Source organism: Xiphophorus couchianus, chromosome 11 (assembly GCF_001444195.1).
Source record: "Xiphophorus couchianus chromosome 11, X_couchianus-1.0, whole genome shotgun sequence".
NCBI classification, from domain to species: domain Eukaryota; kingdom Metazoa; phylum Chordata; class Actinopteri; order Cyprinodontiformes; family Poeciliidae; genus Xiphophorus; species Xiphophorus couchianus.
The window spans coordinates 25,350,179-25,375,048 of record NC_040238.1 but is presented as its reverse complement, the minus strand read 5'-3'; the positions used below and the strand labels follow the sequence as shown (position 1 = coordinate 25,375,048).

At 39.7% G+C, this 24,870-nt stretch overlaps 1 protein-coding gene and 1 long non-coding RNA gene across 5 annotated transcripts in view; one reads left to right on the top strand and one right to left on the bottom strand.

Moving 5' to 3' along the window:
- The window catches only part of LOC114152879 (vacuole membrane protein 1), a 77,009-nt gene extending 53,642 nt beyond the window's left edge, over window positions 1-23,367 (bottom strand). Inside the window, exons 1-5 of one of the 4 annotated variants that reach the window (XM_028031004.1) lie at window positions 23,235-23,367; window positions 17,834-17,938; window positions 16,972-17,113; window positions 10,326-10,416; window positions 9,055-9,165 (exon numbers count right to left, since the gene is read on the bottom strand). In XM_028031004.1, the coding sequence (XP_027886805.1) occupies window positions 9,055-9,165; window positions 10,326-10,416; window positions 16,972-17,113; window positions 17,834-17,915 (426 nt within the window). In that variant the 5' untranslated portion in view covers window positions 17,916-17,938; window positions 23,235-23,367. Of the gene's footprint in view, window positions 1-9,054; window positions 9,166-9,400; window positions 9,627-10,325; window positions 10,417-16,971; window positions 17,114-17,833; window positions 17,942-23,234 lie in introns of those variants that run through there. The other 3 variants (XM_028031003.1, XM_028031002.1, XM_028031005.1) reach the window with 3 other exon arrangements.
- On the top strand, window positions 13,523-20,429 carry LOC114152881 (uncharacterized). The gene is made up of 3 exons (XR_003597235.1): window positions 13,523-13,717; window positions 19,986-20,074; window positions 20,167-20,429. It is a non-coding gene; the product is annotated as an uncharacterized LOC114152881 (long non-coding RNA).
- Window positions 23,368-24,870: the final 1,503 nt, after the last annotated feature.

Genomic DNA, 24,870 nt, shown 5'->3' with positions numbered 1-24,870 from the left:
ATGGATGGAGCCGAGACACAGAAAGGAGGGGCAGGGGTGTTTAGAAGTGGGTGGTTAAGTACACACCATGAAGAGGTTACAGGGGCTGGTCCTGGTGATTTATCCGTGCGGTTTCACCATATGACTTGGAGTTCTGAAACCACTCCCCAGCAGACACACAGATTCATTCTGTCCTCAAACGTTCAGTAGAGGAAACTTTGGACAAGGAACAAAAAAAAAAAAGAAAAAGACTTTCATTTCAGTTCAGGTTAAAGGATTGTGAAGTGATTTTATGTTAGACGTGGAAGATGAAGTATTAAAATAAAGCTGATATTTTTACACTACTTGAAATAAATGTATAATTCATTATAAACTATAATTTGTAAAAATAAAAAAAATGACTTGAATTTGAAAATCATCTTGCTTTGAATTACTCAGCTTGATCAACTCTGTTCAGACAAAATATATGGATATGGACTAGATTTATTTTATTTGGCTGTAAAAAAATTATTCAACAACATTCAATGCCTAAATGATCCAGCAGTTTTTTTTTTTAATGGCATTTGTATATTTAGTATCAGAAAAAATTAGAAATAATTATGCCACTTGATTTAAATAACAAAAAACACTGGCAAAAAATAGAACATATATATGTATGTATGTACATATATAATGTGAATTAATATCGCTTTTCAATAACTAAAGCACTATTTTAGCTACTTTTTGCCTGAGAAATGAATACATTTCTTAAAAATTACTCCCATAGCGGTGAACGTTAAAATTATTTTGTTTTGTTTTATTCTTTCTTCTGACAAAAAAAACTAAGTGATCAGCCTTTATTATATTAAAGCCTGAATTTGATTTTGTTTTAAGAAAATAAAAGTAATATGGCCATTCTTCAAAAACTCCTACCTCAAGTTTTATTACATAAATGTTATTTTCTCAACTATCTTCATAATACTCAGTCACAAAAAAGTAAAGCCAAGCTTTTTGGATTTCAAATTAATTAATTGCCGCTATCAGGAAGGACAATAGAGCTACAATACAGAACCACCTGGTTGCTTCTAGAAAGCATTGAGTAATGTTTTGCCGTAGAATGTCATAAGATAGCTATGCTTAAAATCTTTCACGAATACAGGCAGCCAGCAGCGCTCGGCTTTGGTCTGGTCATGTTTGGCTTGTTCTAGGGCACGTGTTGGTCCAATTTTAAACACTAAACCCACTTTGGCCCAAGACCTGCTTCCTTTGGCCCGTTGGGGTGCGTGTGCGTGTGTGTGAGAGAGAAAGAGAGAGTGTGTGTAGCATTCAAGCTGAATAGAAATTGTACTTGGTATTGACAGGACTCCTGGGGTTTCTAACGAACTGAGCGCCAAATGCCTCAAAACCCTGAGGTGAGACAGTTGAGATTGAGAATCCATTAAATATAACACACACACACACACATAAGGGTTTCATTGAAATATCTTGCTGGTATTTGGTTTTGAAAGACTTTTAATGAAGAGTGACTCACAAGATGTTCAGGCATATCTGTGTCTCCAGTCTCTAGGTGAAAAAGTAAAGTACTTAGTGATAATAAAATCTGAACTCCTATTTAATCACCGTCCCCTCCTCATAACTGGAGCTCTAAAAGGAGAAATATCTACAAACAATGCATCTTTATAGAATGTAATTAATACTGCCTTTTTAGGAGTGACAGGATCAAATCCAAGCGACAAAGTTCCGACACACTATCTAGATTTCGTTAAAAATTAATGCCGCCAAATGGAACTTAAGGAGGTGTCGAAGTTAAAGTGAGAGATCCATTACTGCCAGGTACCGGTGAGTCAAGAGGCGCTTTTCAGTTTTTTCAAAGACCAACTGAACTTGATCCCGATGTGTCACTCCTTTTCTGGGTAACATGCATGCAGGGTATCAATTGTCATTTTGGTGTAAAAAAAAAAAAAAAGAAAAAGGAGATGATTGTGCCATGCTGAGTCATTCTCAGGTGAGGTTCAAAAAGACAAGAAAGAGCCAGGACAGTGACAGCAGCCATTTCAAGACTTGTCTCAAAGAGTAAAAACAGAATTATTAAATATAAATACTCATCCACATAGTAAGGACAAATCGCCTAAAAAACAGTTTTTACCCGATGGCAATCATGGCACTAAATTCAAAGGCATAAGAACTTCTGCTCTTGACACCACTTTGTTATAAATGTAAATTCTGTTGCGACACCTCCAGGCGCTGCAACCATCTTCTGATGTCTAAGTTTATTTCTCATTTTGTACTATTCATTTCTTTATCTTTGTATATTATGTATATACACATAACCTGCATCTTAACTCGAGTCGAGCAAATCTCAATCTCGTTGTAATCTGTTGATGACAATGACAAATAAATCTTATCTTATCTTAAGAAGTTGTTTAAAAGAAAAAAATGGGTAAAAAATAAATAAATAAATCTGTGAAATGGGTGCATTTAAGACATAATTCAACTAATTTTAAAAATAAAAAACATTAAGTCTCATGAAAAATAGTTTAACTTATTGTAAGAAATATAATAAATAAGTCTGAAAGCATCAAGCAGCACAAATTGTATGTGAAAAATTTAAATTATTCCAATTATGAATTTTCCTGCAAAATACATACAAGTACATGAGGTATAACAGCTGTATTTTAAAGAACAATAAGTTCATAAAATTATATATATATATGCACACACACACACCTATATAAAAATGTTAAAATGTTTATTTATGAGCTAGTTAATTTTTTTTTCATTTATTCTGTAAATAAAGGTTTTTTATGAAACAATATGCTCAAAACTGACAAAAGTAATTAGCAAGAAAATGGTGATCCTACAATCACAATCTAAATTTACAGTCTCAGAAAACTAGAAAGAAAATCCTCTTCCCTACATTTTATATTTTTCATTGTGAGTGAAGACGTTTTGATGGCACCCTCTTACAGCCCCTCTGTGAACTCAACCTGCATCCGGTGCAGGTGAGTTTTCCAGGATGGATGCAGTCAGCAGTAAACCATCGTGACACTGAATACCTGGGTTGAACCCAAAGTTGCCTCACAAGCCACTAATCCTGCTCAGCAGTGCAGCCCCCAGGTCACATAGCGCAGCAAAGGTTGTGAGTCACAACTCAAACAAAGCGGCCGAGTTTCTGTCTGTGTGAATGTCTATTTGCCCTGGAATAAAACTGAGGCTTGTCGCTGCAAAAGAGTGAGGCAGAGGGCATCACTCGCATACCAGTCCTTTGTCCAGCTCCCTGCCGTGACGTAAATGAGTTTTCCTTCACCCACATGTTCTTGTCAGACAGTAGATGTGTGGGCAAACCGTGCTTTGCGCTTAAACTGTCGCCTTGCTTCAAAGTAACTGGATCACTGAGGCAGAGGTGTAAGTGTAACAACAATGCAGGAATAGCATCTAAAAGCCGTATTCCACGACCTACTCATCGCTTAGAGTGATAGCTGGCTGTAATTAAAGCTCAGCTTCTGGTAATTGCCAACAGTCCCCTCTTAATTTCAGAGGGGCTGCAGTGGAATATCTGTATATTCTGCACGAGCCTCCCTTTGAAACCTATAATCTAGAAATCCTAAATGAAACCCAATACAAAAAATACAGAATGTTCCTTTATTTAGATAAGCCGCTGTTGGGTTTTTTTTAGAGGAAAAATGGCTGTAAATCACAAGTCACATACACACAGTCAAATTTTTTCAATTCCCCTTTTACTGCCATCATCAACTGCCAACACCTACAGTCCCTTGCAAAATAAATGATCTGTCACATTACAATTATAGGTGTCAAATTGCACAATTGTGAAGCAGTAAGAGCAAGAGAAATTGCTTTTAAAAGATTTGTCGGGCATATATTTGCACAGAGTTTCCTTTAATTTGACTCCCCTAAATAAAATCCAATGTAATCAGCTTCTAAAGTCACAGAATTAGACCACAAGTGTATCATTTAATCTATGTAAATCCAGCTGTTCTGTCAAAGTCTCAAAGGTTTGTTAGACAAGATCAGAAAACAAACAGCATCATGAAGTCTGAGGAACTCAGCAGACATGTCAGGAAGAAAGTTGAGGAGAGATGTAAAGCCGGTTAAGCGAGAGAACAATATCCAAATTATCAAAAGATTACATGCCATTCCACAAATTCTTCATGACAAGATTTGGAAAGTGAAAACAAAAACAAAAACATTGTTCACAGAAAGTCATTCGAAGTCTATTAAACGTTGCTGGCCATGCGCCATTTAACTTTCTGACCTACATGGTGAAAAAGAACATTATCCTCAACAGTGAAACGTGTCGGTGGCTGCATCATGCTGTGGGAATGCTTTTCTTCAGCTCAGACAGGGATGAATGGAGCTGAATGAAGAGCAATCCGAATATAAAATCCGACAGAGACCACTGAAGACTCGATATTGGGGCAAAAGTGATTTCTGTTTGGAAAACCTAACAGAAGACTGCAGATTTGATTGCAGCAAAAGTTGACCGTTTGAAATATTACCATCTTGTCATTATTTTCCTTCCATTTCACAACAATGCTCTAATCTGTATGCTTGTGTCTAATAAAATCCCAGTAAAGTACTTTGACGTTTGTCTCTCCAGTAAATGGGAAGAACGTCATACTTCTGCAAACCACTGTTCATAGAAACACACTTTGGGCACTACCATTTACTTATATAAAAAAAGAAGAAAAAAAAAAACAAGAGAAAAAAAATGTCTTGTTGCTATTTTGTAAACAGTAAAATACACCATTTTTAATTTTATTGACCAACTGTCATGCTGCCATAATGACTTAATAGCCACAACCATTACTGAAAGTAATTTAATGTTGTATGACTCAGATGAGCTCTCTTCTAAAATATTTACAAGATTCCCAAGCTTTTAGGAATCGCACACACTGCAAATGTCTTTTCAATTAAAAGAGGAACTGACAGAAACGAGATGAGATGAAAGCTGGTCGCCGTCTGTGAACCCAACAGTCACTGTGGCACAAACCCACACAGGTGAGGGGCGTCCAACATGAGAACACGTTCACAAATGCACACGTCTGGACAACGATCTTTCTCCCCACAGTTCCTACTGAAATGAGATCTCTCCAGCTTTCCTGTGCCATTTTATTGTTTTCATGTTCTGTAATGAGAGCAGCCACCCACTACCTCCTACTCCCAAAGCAGTTGGATAAAATATACTTGATGATGTGCCAAGTTTGCCCTTTTTTCCTCCTGCTTCATACGCCTGAGCGGCAGCGTTTTGTCTTTCTCCATTAACTGGCCCTGAACCGTGTACAATGATCTCCCGCCGTCTCAGCGGGATGAAAACACAGAGAGGAGACACAGAGCAGCAATTGCCAATGTCAGGGAACAGGAGAGCTGCCACTTGTGCTCTGCTTTCATTGAGTGGGATGGGTTACACCGCGTCATTCGGCCCTTTAGCTCCCCTGCTGGTCACGTTGCAGTTTTGCCAGAGTGCAATGTTCACTGCTTCCCGCCAATTTCTAAGAGTGTTTACTATTTAGAAATGTGATGTGCTCATTTATTGCTAATAAAATTAATTTTAGAGCTGACTGGTCAGTTTTACAAAGTTTAGTAAAAAAAACAGAAGGACTTTTTGAAATTGTTATCTTAAGATCATAAATGAGAGTTGCTTTAATCTCATAATTATGAACATAATCCAGAATGAAGGCTAGAAAGTCAAATTAACTCAAGGTCAATAAGTCTATGAAGAGATTCAAAAATAAGTCAAAAGTAGGAGTGGTTGATTTAATGCATTTCTTAGTCTTAGAAAAGTAATGAAAAATGTGTTTTCATTATTCATGTCGGTATGTCTTCAACAAGAAAATGTCAGATATTCTTTACTCTTTTTTCATTTAAAAAAAAATCTGTCAAATGAATACTCAGGGATAGATTTCATCCCCAAACAATATTTTCATGCGATATCTTTGTAACAGTTTAACAACTGCATCTTTAGACCACTGGCACCCTCTGCTGACTGACTAAATTGGGTTAGTCGAGAATCTTAACGTCAGATTGAAACTATTTATGCAAATGTACTAAAAAATGGTTTTCTATACGTAAACAGTCTTCTGTCAGCTGGCTTGTCCCTGAATGCATGCATTATATGCTGCTATGAGGCCATCTCATGTCCTCGATATTAGTTCATTTTTTTTCTGAAGGTATAGAGACATTTTGGTGCAAGTTCTGAACATGGTCGACCTAATTACAATCACTGACCCTATCCTACTTACTAAAAACAGTGCGAAACGTCCACAGGCATTCAGCAGAATGCCATTTTCAATTCCCAAAATTTTCATCTTAATCATTGATATCTTTAGAAATGTACAACCTCATTAAGGACTTGCTTGGATGCATCAGTTCCCATGAAACAGGCAAAGTCAAACGCAAACTACTAAAATCATTTCAATTCTGAGAAATAAATAATCTTCACTGAGGTTTTGTGACATGTGAAAGATGTAAGATCAACAGTTTGGCCACAGGTTCTTTTTTTATTTTTTTGGAATCTGCTCCAATTAGGTTTACTGAAGAATTGAATTAGCGTTTAACTCAGTCATTTAAAGAACAAAAGCCAAGGTCTGGATACAACACTCAACATGTCACTGTGTATGGTACATTGCTAGACCTGCACCAATCAGAATTTTGTTGGCTAATTTTCAATCTGTTTTTGTAAAGTTTTGACTCCCTGTTTCTGATTCATTTCAGATCTAGAATCTTGAGCCACATCGGTCTCCATTCTCCATCTGCTGAGAATTAGCAGAAACAGATCAATCCCATTTGACTTTGAGTGCATGTCCAATACAGAAAAGCACAACAAGGACAAGAGCTCTTTAGGGATGCATGTGTAAAAGAAAATTTGTTAAACTGTAAGCTGATTATTTCTAACAGCTCTTACACATGATTATCCATCAAAACAGACCACATTACTGCAACTTTTGGCTTCAGAGGTTGTGCCCACAGCAATTTCTACAAAATCTATTGTTGTACTTCCAGTGGCTTCATTTCTAAACACTTAAATGATTCTGCAAAAAGTAAAATTCAGGTCTTTGCTCGGCAACAGCCTCCACACTGAAGAGTGTTGTCAGCACAAGCTGCTATATACAGTGCATTCATTGATCAGAAAACAAGAATATCCAATTATTTAGGTATGAATTCACATCTGATGTGAAATGTGGAGAGCATTTATATTGAACCTCTTCAGCCAGTACTGAGTAGAACTGGATGTTGGGTACCATTACAGCTGCAATGTAATTGTTTTATTAACTTCAGCTCCTGCATCCTCTGCAGTTATCTCCCAATCAAAGCCTGCTGCTAGGATCCATGGTGCATGGCCAGATAATCTAGATCAGTTTGAAGACAACTAAACATAAACACCACAATAACATGTAAAAGTATCACCACATATTAGACTTTTTTTTTTAATTCAACAACTGTCTTTCCCGTTTTCTGTTTCAAACCTATGTCTTCTGCACAAATGTTCTCTCTTGTTTGTATTCACTTCCCTGTTCTAAAGCTTCCTCCCGACATCCTGGTCTGTCTCTGCATGCACAGTATGTTTCCTTTAATTAGATTTTTAAAAATTGAGTTTTGAAGGAGTTCAAACTCCTTTTGTTAGCAAGCAAGTCATTTAAGAGTGAAACCAAAAATAAGAAAATTTAGTCTTACACTAAAATGTTCTCTTGATAAAATTCATTTACATTCTTCCATAGAATGACCTGAAATAATCTAAGTTGAATTTTCCGGGCATGTCAGTCTGTCTTTGAAAAAATTAGTTAACTACCATTTAAATTTTCAGCTAAAATCAATGTTGAAAATTTCTTACCTTTACTGACTAACAAGTCTGCCTACACTTTACTTTTTTCTGATGGAGCCTTTAAATAAATTAGAAATCAAAGCAAATTTAAAAGAAAGCAAATATTGATCTAGAAAAAGTGCCTGTATTCTCCTGAAAATCTATATTTTTCTGGAAAACAAATAATTTATTCCCACTGTGCTATGGGATTAAAAAGGCATATTTTTAGATGGCACTCTACATTAGCAGAGCTAATAACAGTGTTTAACATGCTGTATCTTCCAGGCTGGAGACAGAATGTACAGCAGCAGCCGCAGGAAGGAGCATCAGGTTCTGTCATGAACTCAGTGACACCACAACCTGCAGTAACAGCCACTCCAACTAGATGGCGATACAACACTTTGAAACCTTCCACTGAAAAGAGCTGGGAGTCAAGGGAGATTAGAGGGGGAAAAAAAACAACAACTCTCATGTTACATTTTGGAGCGTCAGTTTTTGACTTTTAAAAACAACAGAACAGAGGACACACACTTCAAAGTTTCCAGTTCGGCTCCACTGGGCACGAGCACCCGAGTGTGACAGCGAAGTCCCCTGATGACAGATGGACTAGAAGCAGTAAGAACCAGCAGATGTTCTGGTATCAGAAGTGCAGAAACAACACCCACCGCCCTCCCTCTCCCCAACATCCTCACTGCCCTGAACTGAGGCACTCAGAGATTAGGATTCTTGGGGGAAAACATATGGAAAAAAAAAAAAAAAGGAAAAGGGAAGGGGTGAGTAAAACCGAGAACGTAAACAGAGAGGAGGCATAAAAAGAGAGGGAGTGACAAAAGAAAGTGAGAGTGAGCGAAACAGTGGGGAGCAGGAAAGAAGGGAGAAAGAAAGTACTCAGACAGGGGGAGGGAGAGTGTTTTTATCCTCATGTGCACTCAAAGGGGTCAGTGAGTGCAATTGTTTTTAGCCTGCCTGTCAAAACCAGTGTCCCTATCACAATGCCTATTCACACCCACCACATGCACACAAATGCATATAAAGTGCAAATGCATAAAACGACTCCAGAAAGCTTTTTTCACCCTCGTCAATACTCTGCAGCAGCGTAACAACATCGACAACCGTGCCTTTATAAACCTGCGTCACTGGTTGCACCACCACCATCATTCTCATCATCATCATCCGCTCTGTTTGGGTTTGAGCCGAGGCACAAACCAGCAAGGGGAAGTGGAAGAGCTGCAGCGTGGAGGAGCCAGGCAACTCTCCCTGAAGAAATTCTGTCTTACCAGGTAGAGCAGGAAGGTGTGCAAGCCGGTGCCAAGACCCACAGAGGAGAGGATACCCAGGCCGACCCAATAGGCGCACCACAGTGTCTTCTTCTCCATGTAGCGCACGTACTGCAGAGGCCAGGGAGAGGGACAGTCCACCACATGGCAGAGGCACATGCATGAGTGCGAGGAAAGAGCGTGTGGGTGTGTGGGGGGGGGACGTGAAGAGGGAGGGAGGGGAGAGCGAGAAAGGGAGGGACAGAGAGAGAGAAAGTACGTGAGTAAAACTGTGAATAAAAAAAACGGAGGGTACTTTGAAGGGTGGGAGAGGGCAAGTGAGCAGGAGAGGAAGAGAGAAAGAAACCTTTGGAGGTAGAGGTTGCTGAGTTTCAAGCGCAGAGCCGTAGGGTAGGAGTGTTCAGCACTCAGAGAAGAACAGCACCATTATTCTTTTCTTTTTTTTTTAGTGGCAACTAGCTGTTACACAACAAGCACAGTAAGACAAGCCAAGATCCATCCGTCTGTCTCCCACTCTGTCTCTTTCTCTTTGCAGCTGTACTACTATCACTCCATCGCTCCATTTACACCTCCTCCCTTGAGTCAGGGCAGGTTGTTTCCAGGAGGAAGCATCAAGACCCCAGATTACGGGAAAAGAGGAGGGGACTTTAAAGGGTTTGAAGTGGGAAGCGGGGGGGGGGGGGCTTACCAAAGACTCAATTTCCCAGGAAACTCAGCAAAACAAAAAACAGCACATACTGTCTCTCTGTTTGCTGGCAGAGTGCTGGGAAGTGAGGGGCCAGCCATGAGGAAGTGTTACGTGCAGTTACTGAGAAGTGATTACACAACTCTGAGGTCTTTGCGTACAATGTTGGGGAAAAAAAGAAATGCCAATGGGATGTGAAAAATATAGCAACTAAGGCAGAGTTGGTGGAAAAAAAAACTAAGTGGAAAGGTTGTGTGCAGATCGACAGAACAACCTGCTGAGTTTTTAGGGGAGTTACAAAGACAAAGCAAGCAAGAAAGCAAACATGATGTTAGTGCATTCACTCATATATGTCTATTTATAAGTGCAGAGAAAATGTGTTTACCAATCTTACTGGTATTCTGATTGACCCAATACCACAAAATGACTAATAAATACTTTTAAAGAATCTCATAAAGTATGTACCTTTTAAAACTCTATTACAATAATTTATCAGGCATCTCCTCTGCAGTTGAAGCAAGCTGGTTACATCACAGACAGTCGCTATGGTATTTTTAAATTCACAACACATGAGGAGGTCAGTCACCTTCTGATGTGGTCCCTCAATATGGTAAGCAATAGAGAGAAGGATAAGCAGCATCACAAGTCCAAACACTGTCTGTCTTTGACGCCAAAGCCTGAGTAAAGGAGGGAAAAAAGAAAGGAAAATGAACACAGAAAATGTCAAACAAGAAGAGTTGTGTTTATATCCAGAAAACAAAGCAAAGACTCATGATGAATCTTGAAGTATGAGTGAATAACAGAGAAGGATTTCATCTGTGGAAAAGAAACATGGCTGTTTGAAAGTAGTCAAGCCTCAACAAGTTTTAATCAGTTCTGTTCTTAGATGGATTTTCATCATCATGCACTGAGTACTTTATGAGGAACGCCCTTAAATTTAATGCAATCCAACTCTACCCTGAATTATGCTTAAATGCTAACTTCACTAGTAGAGCAGAGAAAGGAATGCTGGCCTTGCACCCTGTCTCGGTCATATTGAACTAGGGCTGAAACGATTCCTCCAATGATTCGAGTACCTCGACTATTAAAATTCCTCGATGAAAATTTACCTGCCTCGAAGCTTCATTAATTTATGTTTTATTATTTAGCGCACCGTGTCGGGACATTATTTGCGTTACGCGGAGCTCTCACTTCCGCCTCGCAGTTGTTGACGAAAGCTAAGTGTTAGCGGCATAACGTCCAATGGACCTTACCAAAGGGGCCGCTTTTCATTGGCTGATGCCCATTCTACGTGGTCACGTGTGTGGCCGTCTCACAAACACACTTAGCTTCCCGTTAGCTAAGTACAGCATAAAGGCAGAACTGATACAACTTCTACACCTTGAAGCCTGTCTGCTACACAGTCTTACGTTAGCTAAACAGATCAATATGCAATGTGTCTGTATCTGACATACACTAAAGATTTTATTTTAGCAGAAAAGGCTTTGGACTAAACTGTTACTCCTGTTAGCCACGTTAGCACCAAGTACAGCTAGTCAATCAACCATCGCTGTGTTCAGGGAAACAGGTGAGCTTAAACTACAAAGAGAGAGAGAGTAAAAAGGTAGGAGTGGTTTTGAGTTGATCACCTGTTCGGGTTATTTTACCTTTGTTTACCTTTGTTGTGGCGCATTACAGCCGCTGTAGTTTCTAAACGTTGGACTAATTACCTCGTTCGTTTGTGAGTTTACCTCATTCACAACAAACATCAAATAGAACAAATATATTTCATTAAATGTTAACAAACAAATGGCTTCTACCGCGGTAATTATGTGAAATTAAATTAATTATATCCCAACTTCAGAAGATTTACCTTTACAGAGCTCTTTGGTTCCTCCTATCAGTCTGTAGCTTCTCATATTGACGTCATCAAACCAAATTTCAGATCTACCATAACTGACTGACACCTGCTGGCCTCAGGTTTGCAACCAGCTTGTGACCGAGAAACCAGTAACCTCCTCCCAGATGATGACCTGAACTTGTTAGTTCCTCTGTCCAATTAGTTGCTGATATATTGTGAAAATCCGGTAGAAATGATGCACTAATCGAGACATGTTTACATAGAAACGCGCCGTGAGGCTTTGTGAGACTTGCGGTCACGTGGGTCGGTTGTGGGCGGAGCTTGGTAAGGTCCACTTTCAAGTTCGGCCCGTGGGGATTTTATTGATTGGTGATAATGCCCGGGTTTTCATGGTTTTGGGGGGACCAATAGACATCCTTAAAATGACTGTCGCGATGCCTGGAGTATAGCAGCCTTTTCCTGCTGGTTGAAAGCGAACGGCGGGAAGAGCGCTGCAGGTGAGCGGATAGACTGAACACGGCGGGCCGCTGAGTAGTTGATGGTTACAGTGTAAGTGTAACTTTACCGACAAACCGCACAATAAATTTCATATATTCCGGTCTGAACAAACGGGTGGCGGAGAGCATCGTGGCGGTACATGGCTGGTAGATAAGTTTCTGATTGTGACGAATGAAGGTGCCGTAAATATCCCGTATTGTTCCCCGGTTCTTACTTTCGATCGTCGTGTCTCCCCCCCCACATCCTCTACATTAGGTTTGTTCCTTCGTCTCCCCTCCATCCCCATCTTACGTTCGTTTGTTCACCTCTAATCTACCCGCAGTCCCCCGTCACCTCCACCACTCCAAGGCCCCCAGTCCAGACGACATTTCCCGTATTTTCAAACCCAAAGCTTGACATGTATGGGTGAGAATCCATCTATTAGACTCACTATAGATGAATACATAAACTAAAAGCTGCTGGAGTATAGACTTTTTTTTATCAGCCTATTTGTGAGCCTGCCTCTTTATTATTAAATTGAATATCATTTCAGATCTTTGTAGGCTATAACTTTTCTTCAGGTTAACTTAGAAAGTTAACAGGTTAATTGTTATTAACCTGGTTATTTTTATTAACCAGGTTAATAGTAATACATGCTAATAATAGTGTGTTTCTCTGCCTTTTGTACTTTTAAACTGAAAGGTTGCTCAAGGCTGAATTGCACATTACTAAGCTCATGCAGGTCCAGTTCAGGGATTCTGGAGAGGAGGGTGTGCCGGACAGTCGAGTTCTCTTCAGAGGGGGACAAGTCTTATTCAGCATGAGGCAAAAAGGCAGATAAAACTGTCTGAGGGGAAAAATGATCAAAGAGTAAAATTATCAAGGAAAAAAAATAAAACAAGTTAACCTAAACCTTTTTCTTAATACATAAATTAGCTAGTTTAAAAAGAAGGGTTTGTGTTAAGTTCACCATAAGGATTCCTTACCAATCCCTCCCCCACACAATCCATTCACTGTTTGAGAAACCCTTGTTATACCTAAAGAAATGTAAAGGCACAGCAACAGACAGCTTGATGCCCCATGGATAATCTGCTTTTATGTTTTATATTATACACCACTCCTAAAAACACTCACAATAAACTTCTCTGCACCCTTCTAACCCATAACGCTCTCATTTACGTGCCAGCGTAGGCAGTTAGAACACCACGTGTCTGGAGCGTTGGGTAAATAGCAGCTTCTCTAAGGCAGAACACTGCTTGTGGTGCTTGTGGCTCACCACATCCTCTTGTAGTTTTAACATAAACACGTTGTCCTGACGCAGTTAACCGCAAGGGCCCCCCCGAGAGTACACTCTGACCTTCTTCTGGGACCTCGGTGTCAACAAAGATTATTTAGCAAGCTGAAGACATTCTGTACTCTACGTGTAATGTGCATGAAGGCAACGGCTGACGTAGTTTGGTGTGATGTTGTTGCTCAGCAAGTATGAAAACAGTAGTTTGCAAGGCGGAGTTATCCTTTCCAGCCTTTAAGTAGGGTAATTATAAGGAGTAATAGAGACAGATAATGATAAGAAAAGCATGCGATGTCTCTGTTGAAGCGTTAAAGGCGTTTGGCGGCGTCTAAACTATGAGACCTGAGCTGATAGCTCTGAGACGGTCAAGGTCAGTAATAGTCTGGTGTCTTGATGTGTTGTGTGAAAAAGCCTCTGAGTAATGTCAGATGGCCGTTCTTTCACAGTTGCTATTTCCTCTACTTTCACGAGAACAACTGTAGCAACTTTAGTGTCTCTTTGTGGAAAAAAACCTGCTGTATCGGCTGCAACCTCTAGATGTTATCAGCGCGACGAAATCATAACTAAGACAAAGGCTTGTTTTCTAGGTGCTGCTTTCTTGGTCATTTGGCATTGTATTTTACAGTCGCTTTTAAAGACTGAATTTACACATCATTTATTTAATTATTACATCGTTTATTAATTATTAATGATGTTTGGATTAAAGTAGGTTTGGGTTATGAAAATTCTCCTAAGCTTTTTAACTGTGATACAACTGTAAACCTGTTAAGTCAAGGCTGTTCACCTAAATTGAGAGACCTGCCAAGTACACCATTAATCAGATAATCAGCCAAGAATGCAATGGTAACTCTGGAGGAATTGCAGAGATCTAAAGCTCAAGTGTAAACAAAAATGTTGACAAAATTAAAATTTTTATTTGCAAAAAAAACCCAGAAAGAGTATTTTGCTTCCACTTTGTAATTATGTACTACTTTGTGGTCAGATAAATAGCCCTGGCCACAAGGCGTGGACAGCGACAGTATTAACCTGTTGAGACAAACCATAACTATGTTTTTGGCAATCCTGTTGACAAGGCAGCACCAAGGCCCTAAGGTACTTCATTCGAAGCCGGTGTCGGCACGTTCATATTCGCACACGTTTCACGTAACAGATGCAGACCGCCTGCATCCTCTGTTTTGCTTTAAAGAAACAGTCACAGCAAACATCACACTTTTCTACAGGCCGATTTGCACAGTGCTCTGTCGAAATAGTTCGACCCGAGCCTGGTATCAAGCTTGGCAGGCGGATGCCTCTCTATGGAAAAAAAAATTACTAAGACATTTCATGCTCCCAACAAGAACTTGGATCATCTGCACAAAGTCCTGGCCTGGAACACCTATCGGAGGAATTGGAGTTGACCAGTGTCTGACCTTGAAAACGTGCTTCTTTGGGAATGGTCAAAAACTTTGATGAGTCTCCGTAACATTGTGGAAAGCCTTCTTAGAGGAGTAACAGCTATCATAGCGGCAAATGGTAGAACAATATCATAACAGGCCCTACAGATGAAAAATGGGGTGTCACTAAAGCTGTATGTATGAAAGCAAAAAAAGTTAATACTTTTTGTAATATAGTTCATTGTGCCTTATAAGGTGAATAAAAGCATTCACTTATTGTGTTAGCCTGTGAAACTGAAAAGGACAACATGGACCTTACCACAGAGGCCGCTTTTCATTGGCTGATGCCCATTCTACGTGGTCACGTGCATGACCGTCTCACAAACACACTTAGCTTCCCGTTAGCTAAGTACAGCATAATGGCAGAACTGATACAACTTCTACACCTTGAAGCCTGTCTGCTACACAGTCTTACGTTAGCTAAACAGATCAATATGCAATGTGTCTGTATCTGACATACACTAAAGATTTTATTTTAGCAGAAAAGGCTTTGGACTAAACTGTTACTCCTGTTAGCCACGTTAGCACCAAGTACAGCTAGTCAATCAACCATTGCTGTGTTCAGGGAAGCGCTGATTAATAATCGAGAAATAAATATTAAGCCTGGAAACTTGATATCGTAACGAACTGAATGTTATGTTTTTAACAAATTTTTGCTCGTCTTGCGTGGCAGGCGGTTGCCACGGTAACAGGTGTGCTTAAACTACAGAGAGAGAGAGCGTAAAAAGGTAGGAGTGGTTTTGAGTTGATCACCTGTTCGGGTTATTTTACCTTTATTTACCTTTGCTGTGGCGCATTACAGCCGCTGTAGTTTCTAAACGTTGGACTAATTACCTCGTTCATTTGTGAGTTTACGTCATTCGCAACAAACATCAAATAGAACAAATATATTTCATTAAATTTTAACAAACAAATGGCTTCTACCGTGGTAATTATGTGAAATTAAATTAATTATTGTTAAGGAAAAATGATTATTTTAGTGCTAAAAATACTCTTAATCTTACAACAGGTGTAAAGGTATATTAAGCACTTTTATTTGAAAAACAGGCTTTGTGTGACCCTTCGAGAGAGGCCCAAGGAGACAAGCAGACGCCTTCCACTGTCTGCTTAAGAGCACACAAAAGCCATAAAATTAGCATCTCCATGGAAACGGCAGCTGGAATGTGGGAGGAAGAAACTCCAGGGGAGTCGGCGAGATTTATATCAGGACTTCGGTGCTGGGGACATTCGTGCGTGGTACGCACAGGATTAAGGGGTTTCCCTCCGGCTTGGTTTGACAGAGAACAGATCACCTTTGAGCTGAGCTATAAGGAGGGGAGTTTCCGGGGTTTCTCTGGGGCCGAAACAGGTCTCTGATTGGTTGAACAACAGAACGCCTTCTTTGCATATATTAAAGTGAGGAAACACCTACTCAGTATAAAGTAGATGTAACGCTAAAATAGAGAGAGTTTTTTCCATTTTTCTCCACGTGGGTGCCTTTGTCTGTCTCTGTGTTTTGTGTGTGTCTGTCTCCCTTGTGTGTCTGTTATTTTGTGATAAAATGCATATCTCTGTACCTCTGCAGCTTTGTTAACTGATTCATGCGTTGCTTTGTATGAATTAAACTCTGTGAGCTGTGACGTCAACACGCCTTGTTTAGTTTCGTTTTACAGCTGCCCGCTGCTCGCCGAGAGGATCTGGGCCTTTTAAGGAAGAGACGAGCCAAACGTTTTGTTCAAAGTTTTAATAAATAATTCTTCCTTTACATTATATAGCAGCTTCAGAAGATTTGCCTTTACCTTTATGGAGCTCTTTGGTTCCTCCTATCAGTCTGTAGCTTCTCATATTGAGGTCATCAAACCAAATTTCAGATCTACCATAACTGACTGACACCTGCTGGCCTCAGGTTTGCAACCAGCTTGTGACTGAGAAACCAGTAACCTCCTCCCAGATGATGACCTGAACTTGTTAGTTCCTCTGTCCATTGTAGTAGCTGATATATTGTGAAAATCCGTCAGAAATGGTGCACTAATCGAGTCATGTTTACATAGAAACAACGTGCTGCCAGCCTTTGTTTGTGAGACTTGCGGCCATGTGGGTCGGTTGTGGGTGGAGCTTGGTGAGGTCCATTAGCTGTCTGGAGGAGATTTCAGGTTTTCTGAAACAGGGACATGTTTTAAGAGGAGGTTGCATCTCTCCCTTTGTTCCTCACCTCCACATCCACGCCTTAAGAGTGATGAACAGCTCCAGGGAGAAGTAGTAAAGTGTGAGCAGAGGCCTCTTCCATAACACCAGGCTTTCATGGTCTTCCCTGTCTCTCTTCTTCTTCTTCTCCTCTTCTGGAAGATCTGAGTCTAGACCACAAAAAACACACAAATAAGAGGAGAGTCTTGCACATAAAAATAAAACGTTTAATGATGTACAACTCATACCTATATGTTTTAGCACCAATGGACAAACGAAGGTATTGTAAACCCATTAAGACCTTAGACATTTGTTTTGCTCATTCTGTAGATCAGATGGATTTTGAAACAAGTTTCAAAACGTTTGATGGTATAAATTTTTATTCATAAACTACAGTGCCCTGAAACAGTATTCTCTTTTCTGTTAGGATCTTGGGCTGTTTTGAGTTTTAAGTTAGCTTAAACAATGTTAGGTGCGAGTCTTTCGAGGCTCCAGTGTCAACCAAGTTAATACTATGATGATTTTGATGCATGATTTTAGTTTTCTGGCAGTGTGAGTTTTGAGACTTTGTTTTATTAAACAAACTTTCATTTTGGCATCATCTGACCAGAGAACTTTAATCAACATGTATTTCTGAAGGCAACTGGCTGCACCGGATTTTATTTTTGGGTTTCAGGGTTAGGGAGGCATGTCACACTTTCCTGTCACATCAAATCCCAATAAAACTCTCGCCATGACATGAAAAACTATGTAATTTGATGGGATGTGAATACTTTTGCAGAGCACTGTATTCTGTAAAGTTCCCTGCACTCAGATTTTAAACATTTGTGTTCAGTCTTCATGGGTTTAACCTTCGTGTTAGCTGTTGCTCAGTTGTAAATTAGCGTTACCTGTGAGTTCTCCGTTTTTATGCTTCTTTTCACCAAGACGCCTCTGAGTTTGCTGACTTTCGACCCCACACTCTGCCATCATTCTCTTTCCACTGACAGGGAGTCCTGCTGAGGCAAGAGTACGGGGCTCAGCATCACGCAGGCTGCTCGCCAATCTGACACAGGTCCTAAACAAACACAGACTCACACGCAACTACGCATCAGCCCAAAATCTACTAAAAGAACCTCTGCCGCTCTCCGGCCAAGCAGCCACTGTTTTCCTGCTGTTACGTCCTACGTTTTACTCGTAACTCTATCTGGAATGTGTGTGATTTAATGACTGCTTTCAGTGGCATATGGCACTGACACTGAGAGCACATGAAAGAAAGAATCCTTGTGTATTCCGTATCTTCACCATCTATGTTTTATTTTTTTTACACGGTCTCTCCGAAGGGAAAGGAATTTTAATATTCTCTCAATAAACTGAAAGAACACTCAGAGGCCATCCTGTTAAGAGTTAAAACCATATCTTCACAGTCAGAAGTTCATATACTTGTCTTTTGCATTGAGTAGAACTGTCTTTAAACTCTATGACTTGGAGTCAGACTTTCAGGGTATCCTGCTAGTATGTTTTTGTGCTAGTTTCTAGTGCAAATGTTTTAGTACACTTGAATTAAGACAAAACCAACTTTTTAGTTAAGTAACGTTTTAGCAAGATAACTTGCTTTAGGTCACTAATTTCTTAAGACTGATAGAAAAAAAAAAGACTAATTCCACCGGCAGAACATTTCACTTATGAGACGGGGGAAATGTCTCTGTTAAAAATGTAATGATCTACCAGAGGAACTAGTACATTTTCATGAGTATTAGGAAATTGATTAAAACAAGCTCCTTGCTAAAAGGTTACTTTTCAGCAAGTTAGTTTTGGCTTATTTCAAGTTTACTATGATATTTGTACTAGAAAGTAGGGTGAGACTTTGTGTTTTGGCAGTGAAGCTTCTCACAATAATTTGCTGGTTTGGTGGATGCACCAATAAATTGGCCCCCATTTCCTTAATTTTGTGAGATCAGTGATCAACCAATACTGATGTGAAACTGAGCTTTCCTACTGATCATACCTACCTCGACAAAGGCTTAAAAATCCACTGCTGTCCCCCTTTGCTCTGCCGCGAGAGAGGTTTGACAGAGATCCACCCACCAGGTCATGTCTGCACATTTGCAGTTAACAATAGTCACCCCACTGTTGCCAAATCAGTCACTTTACTTGTATACTTAGCAACATGTCAGACAACAACAACAACAAAAAATCTGTATCAGCCAAAATGAGAATCAACAGGTCAGGCTTTTTAAATATCAGTGACCGGCCAGAAAACTGCAATCGGTGCATGCCTGTGTGCTAGTATTTTGACCGATTTCTCCTGACAGAACTGGTGGAACTGGAGTCAGGTCTCTATGCTGCCTCGATCCCACACACCTTTTCAGCTAAGTACACCAATATTCTTTGGATCTGAGATCAACGCTTTGTAATGGCAGCACCAAAGCAGTTGCTTTGTTGTCCTTAAATCCCTATGTTTAGACTCACTTTCCACTTGGAAGACCCTCTTGCACCCAACCTTGAAATTAGGCCTCAAAATTTCCAAGTAATATTCCTTCCTCATGATTTCATCTATGTGGTGAAGTGCACCAGACCCTTCTTCAACAAAGCGCACACTCAACATGATGTGTCCACCCCCGTACTCCCCAGCCGAGACAGTGTCCTCCCCCCTTTATCTTTGAAATGCATGGATGGTCATTATGCTGCAGTAGCTTAGACACCAAAAACACTAATTTCTGGGACAAGAGAACCCATTTCCTTCCTGCAAAGTATGATAGTTTGAGATTCCTGTGCTGTTGTTACTTGCATATCATTGTTTGAACAGGGACACTCTCAGGTATCTGGAAATCTTACCCAGGGTTGAAGCAGACTTGTGGAGATCCATAACTCTCCTGATATTTTGGCTGATTTCCTGATGATGTCATATAAGGAAGGAGTGTGTTTGAAGTACAATACACCCACATACAGTATGTGCCTCTCTTTAACACAAAATGTTAAAGAGAAAAAAGTCAAAATTCTGAGATTAAAATCAGAATTCTGAGATTAAAGTCAGAACTGTTTTATTTATGTTTTTGCCAGTGGCCCTAATCCTCTTCCGTACACTCTGGAATCTCTTTTACCTCAGGAATCTGTCAGCGTGCAGCGAGTCGGGGAATTCTGACTCCGAGGTGTGCAGCTCACCATATGGTGGAATTGTCAGTTCCTCAAGCAAACACTCAGACACATACACGGGACTAAAGTTCTGCGTCCTGTGTTCTAGGATCGGGCCTCTGGCGGGATCCTGTTTCGATACTCTTTCACACAAAGTGCTTCAAGAGTGCAGGACGCGTCATTAGACTCCCCGGGCTCCTGGGGCAGAAGCTTCAGATGTTTGTTTTCCTTTAACAGATCTCACAAGATGGAGGGAAATCTACTAAAGCCTGCATGAAGCCCCTGGAAGATTTGCAGTATGTTAGCAAAACTTGTCATTATTATCTTAAAGAAAAAAAGCAAAATAAAAATCAAATAATTTTCCTCAATGAAGTTGACTTCTGGTTCAAGTCTTCTCTGCATCCCCAGAACCAGCACAAAACATGGAGAAGCAGCATTCAGCTTCTCCATGTTTCAACACTAATCAACATATTTGATGTGCATGGATAATTTTTTTATGATGGCCCTTGACAAGATGTAGAGTTTATTGCTTGTTTCACATCTGGTGACTGTATGATATTTTTATGACACAATTTGAACTGCCTTGTTGCAGAAATGTACAATACAAATAGGTAAACTTGAACTTAAGCTTGACTTAGTGGAGTCTGAAACGTTTCTGTCAGTACTGTATTTATATAAACTGATACATTTTAGTAAGAGCTAACGGGTTAAAAAAAATAGCTAGTTTATAGACAAAATACCTATAAAAATTTCTAAAAGTAAAAGTCTGTTCCTTTTAGGATATGCTGAATTACTTTATTATCCTCTCCCAAAGATACAGACTTTCTTACTAATATTAAATGTCATTCTCTTGCAAAGTTTTTCATTGATCTTTCATATTGTGCCTGAAGCTCCTGTTCTATATTTCTGATCCACTTCAAATCTTGCATCAGATTTATCTATTTGTGTTCAATCTGTCTCGTAAAGTCCCTTGAACTGATGACATTAGTAAATAGAATAACATTAACTGAATAATTAGACTTGTACATAAACAATGACAACATACTAGACTGTATGTGCCGAAGACAAGAAAAAACATCAAGTACCATCCAGTTGTATGAAAAGATTTTTTTAAATATTAGAACATGATATAATAAATTAATTCAGCAAGTATCTTTTCTTCTATTCAATTTAATTTCTTGGTAAACTGCTAATACCTGATACATGTTTAAATGCACTTTATAAAAACAAAATATATTTATATATAGAATGTTAATCAACTCAATCCAATCACATTTTTTTCCTCATTATGTTTTTAAAGAAACCCAGCCAACTGCATAAAGTCTCTGATTTTGCAGCCGTCCTCCATGCTTAGAGAGCATGTGGCGACAGTGGAAAGAACGACTCCCTTTCAACAGGAAGAAACCTCCAGCAGAATGTGTCTCAGTGTGAGTGGGCCATCTGCTTTGATTCACTCTGGGTTTCATAAGACAGAGCAGACACACAAAAAAACAGCAGAGACGCTGATCTGGGTGTACTTTCTATGTCAAAGAAAAAATAAAGAGTTGATGGCAGCAGCTGCTTCTTTAACTAAACAGATGAATTCTAAATCATTGGGATGAAAATGATGCTTGCGTATAATTAATGGAATCAAAGCTCCATCAATGGATAACGGATTTAATATAGAAAGACAAAGTCAAGGTGTCACAACTTAAAACTACAGGCAAGATGTTGCTTGTGTGAAGAGAAAAAAAGAGAGAGGGGCCATAAAGTTAATTACAGCAATTTAATTAACGCAGGTTAACGCATGTCGGGAGAGTAGTAGGAAAAATCGGCAGAGTGAGAAAATGGTCACAAGGAGCATAAGCCTAAGTTGCTGTAACAACAAGCTTGACCAAAAAAGGAAAGTTTTAAGCCTAAATTTGTAGCCTTACAGACAAAACTAGGAGCTGCTTCTATAGCATCATGGCAACCAAAACATTTGCCTCCCATTTTACTTTTAGAAACTGTAAGAACCACCAGTAAAGTCTGAGAGCGAAGTGCTCTGTTGGAAACATCTGGACCAATCAGAGCTCCGAGGTTTGATGGAGCTGGAAAATAAAGGGCTTCATGTGAAAGATGGAAATTTTTTAAATCTATTTTGCATTTAACAGGGAGCCGGTGAAGAAGAGCTAATATTGGTTCAACATGATCTTTTCCATGAAATCATCCCAAGTTCTGGGTAAGATGAAGGGTTTTTAATTAATTTTTGGACTTCCAGATAGTGAAGAATTTCAACAGTCCAACTTTGAAGCAACAAATTTATGAAGCAGCTTTTTTGCATCACTCTGTGCCACAATATCTCTCATTTTGGCAATATTGTTAAGGTGAAAGGAGGAAGTTCTAAGTTATGGAATTCAAATTAAATAAAAAAAGAAAGATATATAGATAGCTACATCTATACATATATGTGTGTGTTATGTGTGTTGCAGCGAGCAGAGATTGATGCTCATTTGAAATTGTAGATCCATTCTGAGATTTTTTTTCTCGAGGTTTGATTTTAGAGTATTTCACCTTGCAGTCATATGAATACCATTACAACACAGGTGAAAATAATTTTAAAAACATATGACGTATTTCAGGACTCTGGGCTTTCGAAAGGAACTATAAACAAAGGCTTTTCATCAGCTTTTAAATCTTCGGTACACACCACACCTTAATAGTTGTTCTCAAGAAACCCTGTAATTAGTATTTTAAGGCTGTGAAGCAAAGCAGGTGTTCTTTAGTGTAAAATATCCTGGTTCCAACTTCAGTCATGAGAATCGTCCACGCAAAAACATGACCCTGTTTACGTGGCATGTTATCTGTGATATAGAACAGCTACTTCACCAAAAGCGATGCCTAATAAATTGTTTCATAACACCACTCCTGGCTGTGAGAGGCACAGTAGCACAGCCCTGCTCCAGAGATTGCGCAATCCCTCTCCTTCCAAAACAACCCGGACCTGTTGAGTTACTCCGGCATGGGAGACAACATCAACCTCAACGCAGGACGCATACAAAGTCCAGGATGAGAAATTCAATAAGCTGTAATCACGTTTCAAACAGCAGCAAACACTGAAGGGAGTTTATAAATTCACCAGAGTGTAAAGCAAAGACAGGCCTTGTATAGAACAGTGTTGTGTGTTAAAGCGTTGCATCGTGCAGAGAGGAAACTCACCTTTCAGCTGGTGTTGCTTTTCTCAAAGACCTCTGAGCTCAAATAAAGCCACTGAGTTGGAGGTGTACTGGGTAATATAGGGCAACAGTATGTTACCCATGAAATGCATCATAACTGGAGTACAGGGTGTGGTGATGAAGGGGGCCAGTGAAGGATGGAGTACTGATACAGGGTGGCTGAGGGAGAAAGGGGGGGCTGATAGAAAAGAGACACAAAAAGAGGGGGAGATCTCATCATTTGCCCAGTCCAACCCCAAGAGAGCCAGTCTAATTAAAGGTCTATAAATAAGTGGGTGACTTTCCTGGAGCACACTTCAAACATGCACCAGTTCTCTGCTGGGCTTCTTGCAGCGAGGGAGCGAACGGCAAATGGGCAAAGAGAGAGCAGCTAACTCCCAGACTGTCCACAGGACTTCACAGTTTTCAGGTCAAAGCTGTAGTCCTCAGATGTATTTCAGTACGCATGTCACACTGCCGTGTTTCTGTCATATATTCATTTCCTGACATGCAAAGATGTCCAGCTTGTACCTCATGCTCCGGCATCGCCTTTCCGGGTAACCGATACTGTAGGACATGCGATTTGATCTCCGGCGAAGTCGGTCTGCCATGGATATTTTTGGCGGCATGAGCGTCGTGACTTTGATCCATCATACCTACAGCACATATAAGGCTCCGGGAAACTAGAGCTAGTTCTTTTACGTGGAAGGAAAGTTATGTTAATTAACCTGGCCCTTGTAGAAAAGCAATACTGAATAATATATCAACCTTAATGCGTATGCTGCAAGCTAAATATTTAGCTCACGAGCTAAACATTTAGCACCTACGGAAGCCCGTTTCCGCCACTCTGATGAAAAAACAGAAAAAAGAAACAAATCATAATTAGGACTTAGCTATCACATTAATATGAGATACTCTCTCATAAGTCACTGTTACCAGATAGCTAACTCCTAAGTCGTTATAATGAGATTATATCTCATTATTATGGGATACAATCTCATAATAATGAGATAGCCAAGTAATAATTATGAGATTTTCTTTTTTTTAGCAGAGTGGCAGAAATGGGCTTCCATAAGCTACAAATTTAATATTTAGTAAGCAACCTAAATATTTATCTCCAAAATATTTAGTTAGAAAGCTAGCCGTGTTAGCTAACCATGTTCAAGCAAAATTTATAGCGCCAAATTTGCTAGCAAGCTAAATATATAGCTCCAAAGCAAAATTTTCATAAATGGACGAATAACTTTGTGAAGGTATGACTTTGAAAAATTAACCACCATTTTATTCTCTTATGACCAGTTAAATAACCCAAATTATGAAGTAGGTTAAATCATCTCAAAGGTTGCATTGTGCCTTGAAAAAAAAAAATCAAGTCCAAATGAGACTTTCAGTCCAGAAATGGTTACAAAGACATTTCTTAGCCTCATGGACGCCATCAAAACACAGTGAGAGCCATTACCCACTAATGGAGAGGGCATGAAAGTAGTGAATCTTCCCAGGACTGGCTGGGCTATAAAAATAGGCACATTAACAACTCATCCAGAACCACAGCTAAAGTACTGCAGTCCTTGCTGCGATAGTCAAGGTCAGGGTTCATGAACCAACAATAAGGAAGAGACTGGGCAAAGACGGCATCCATG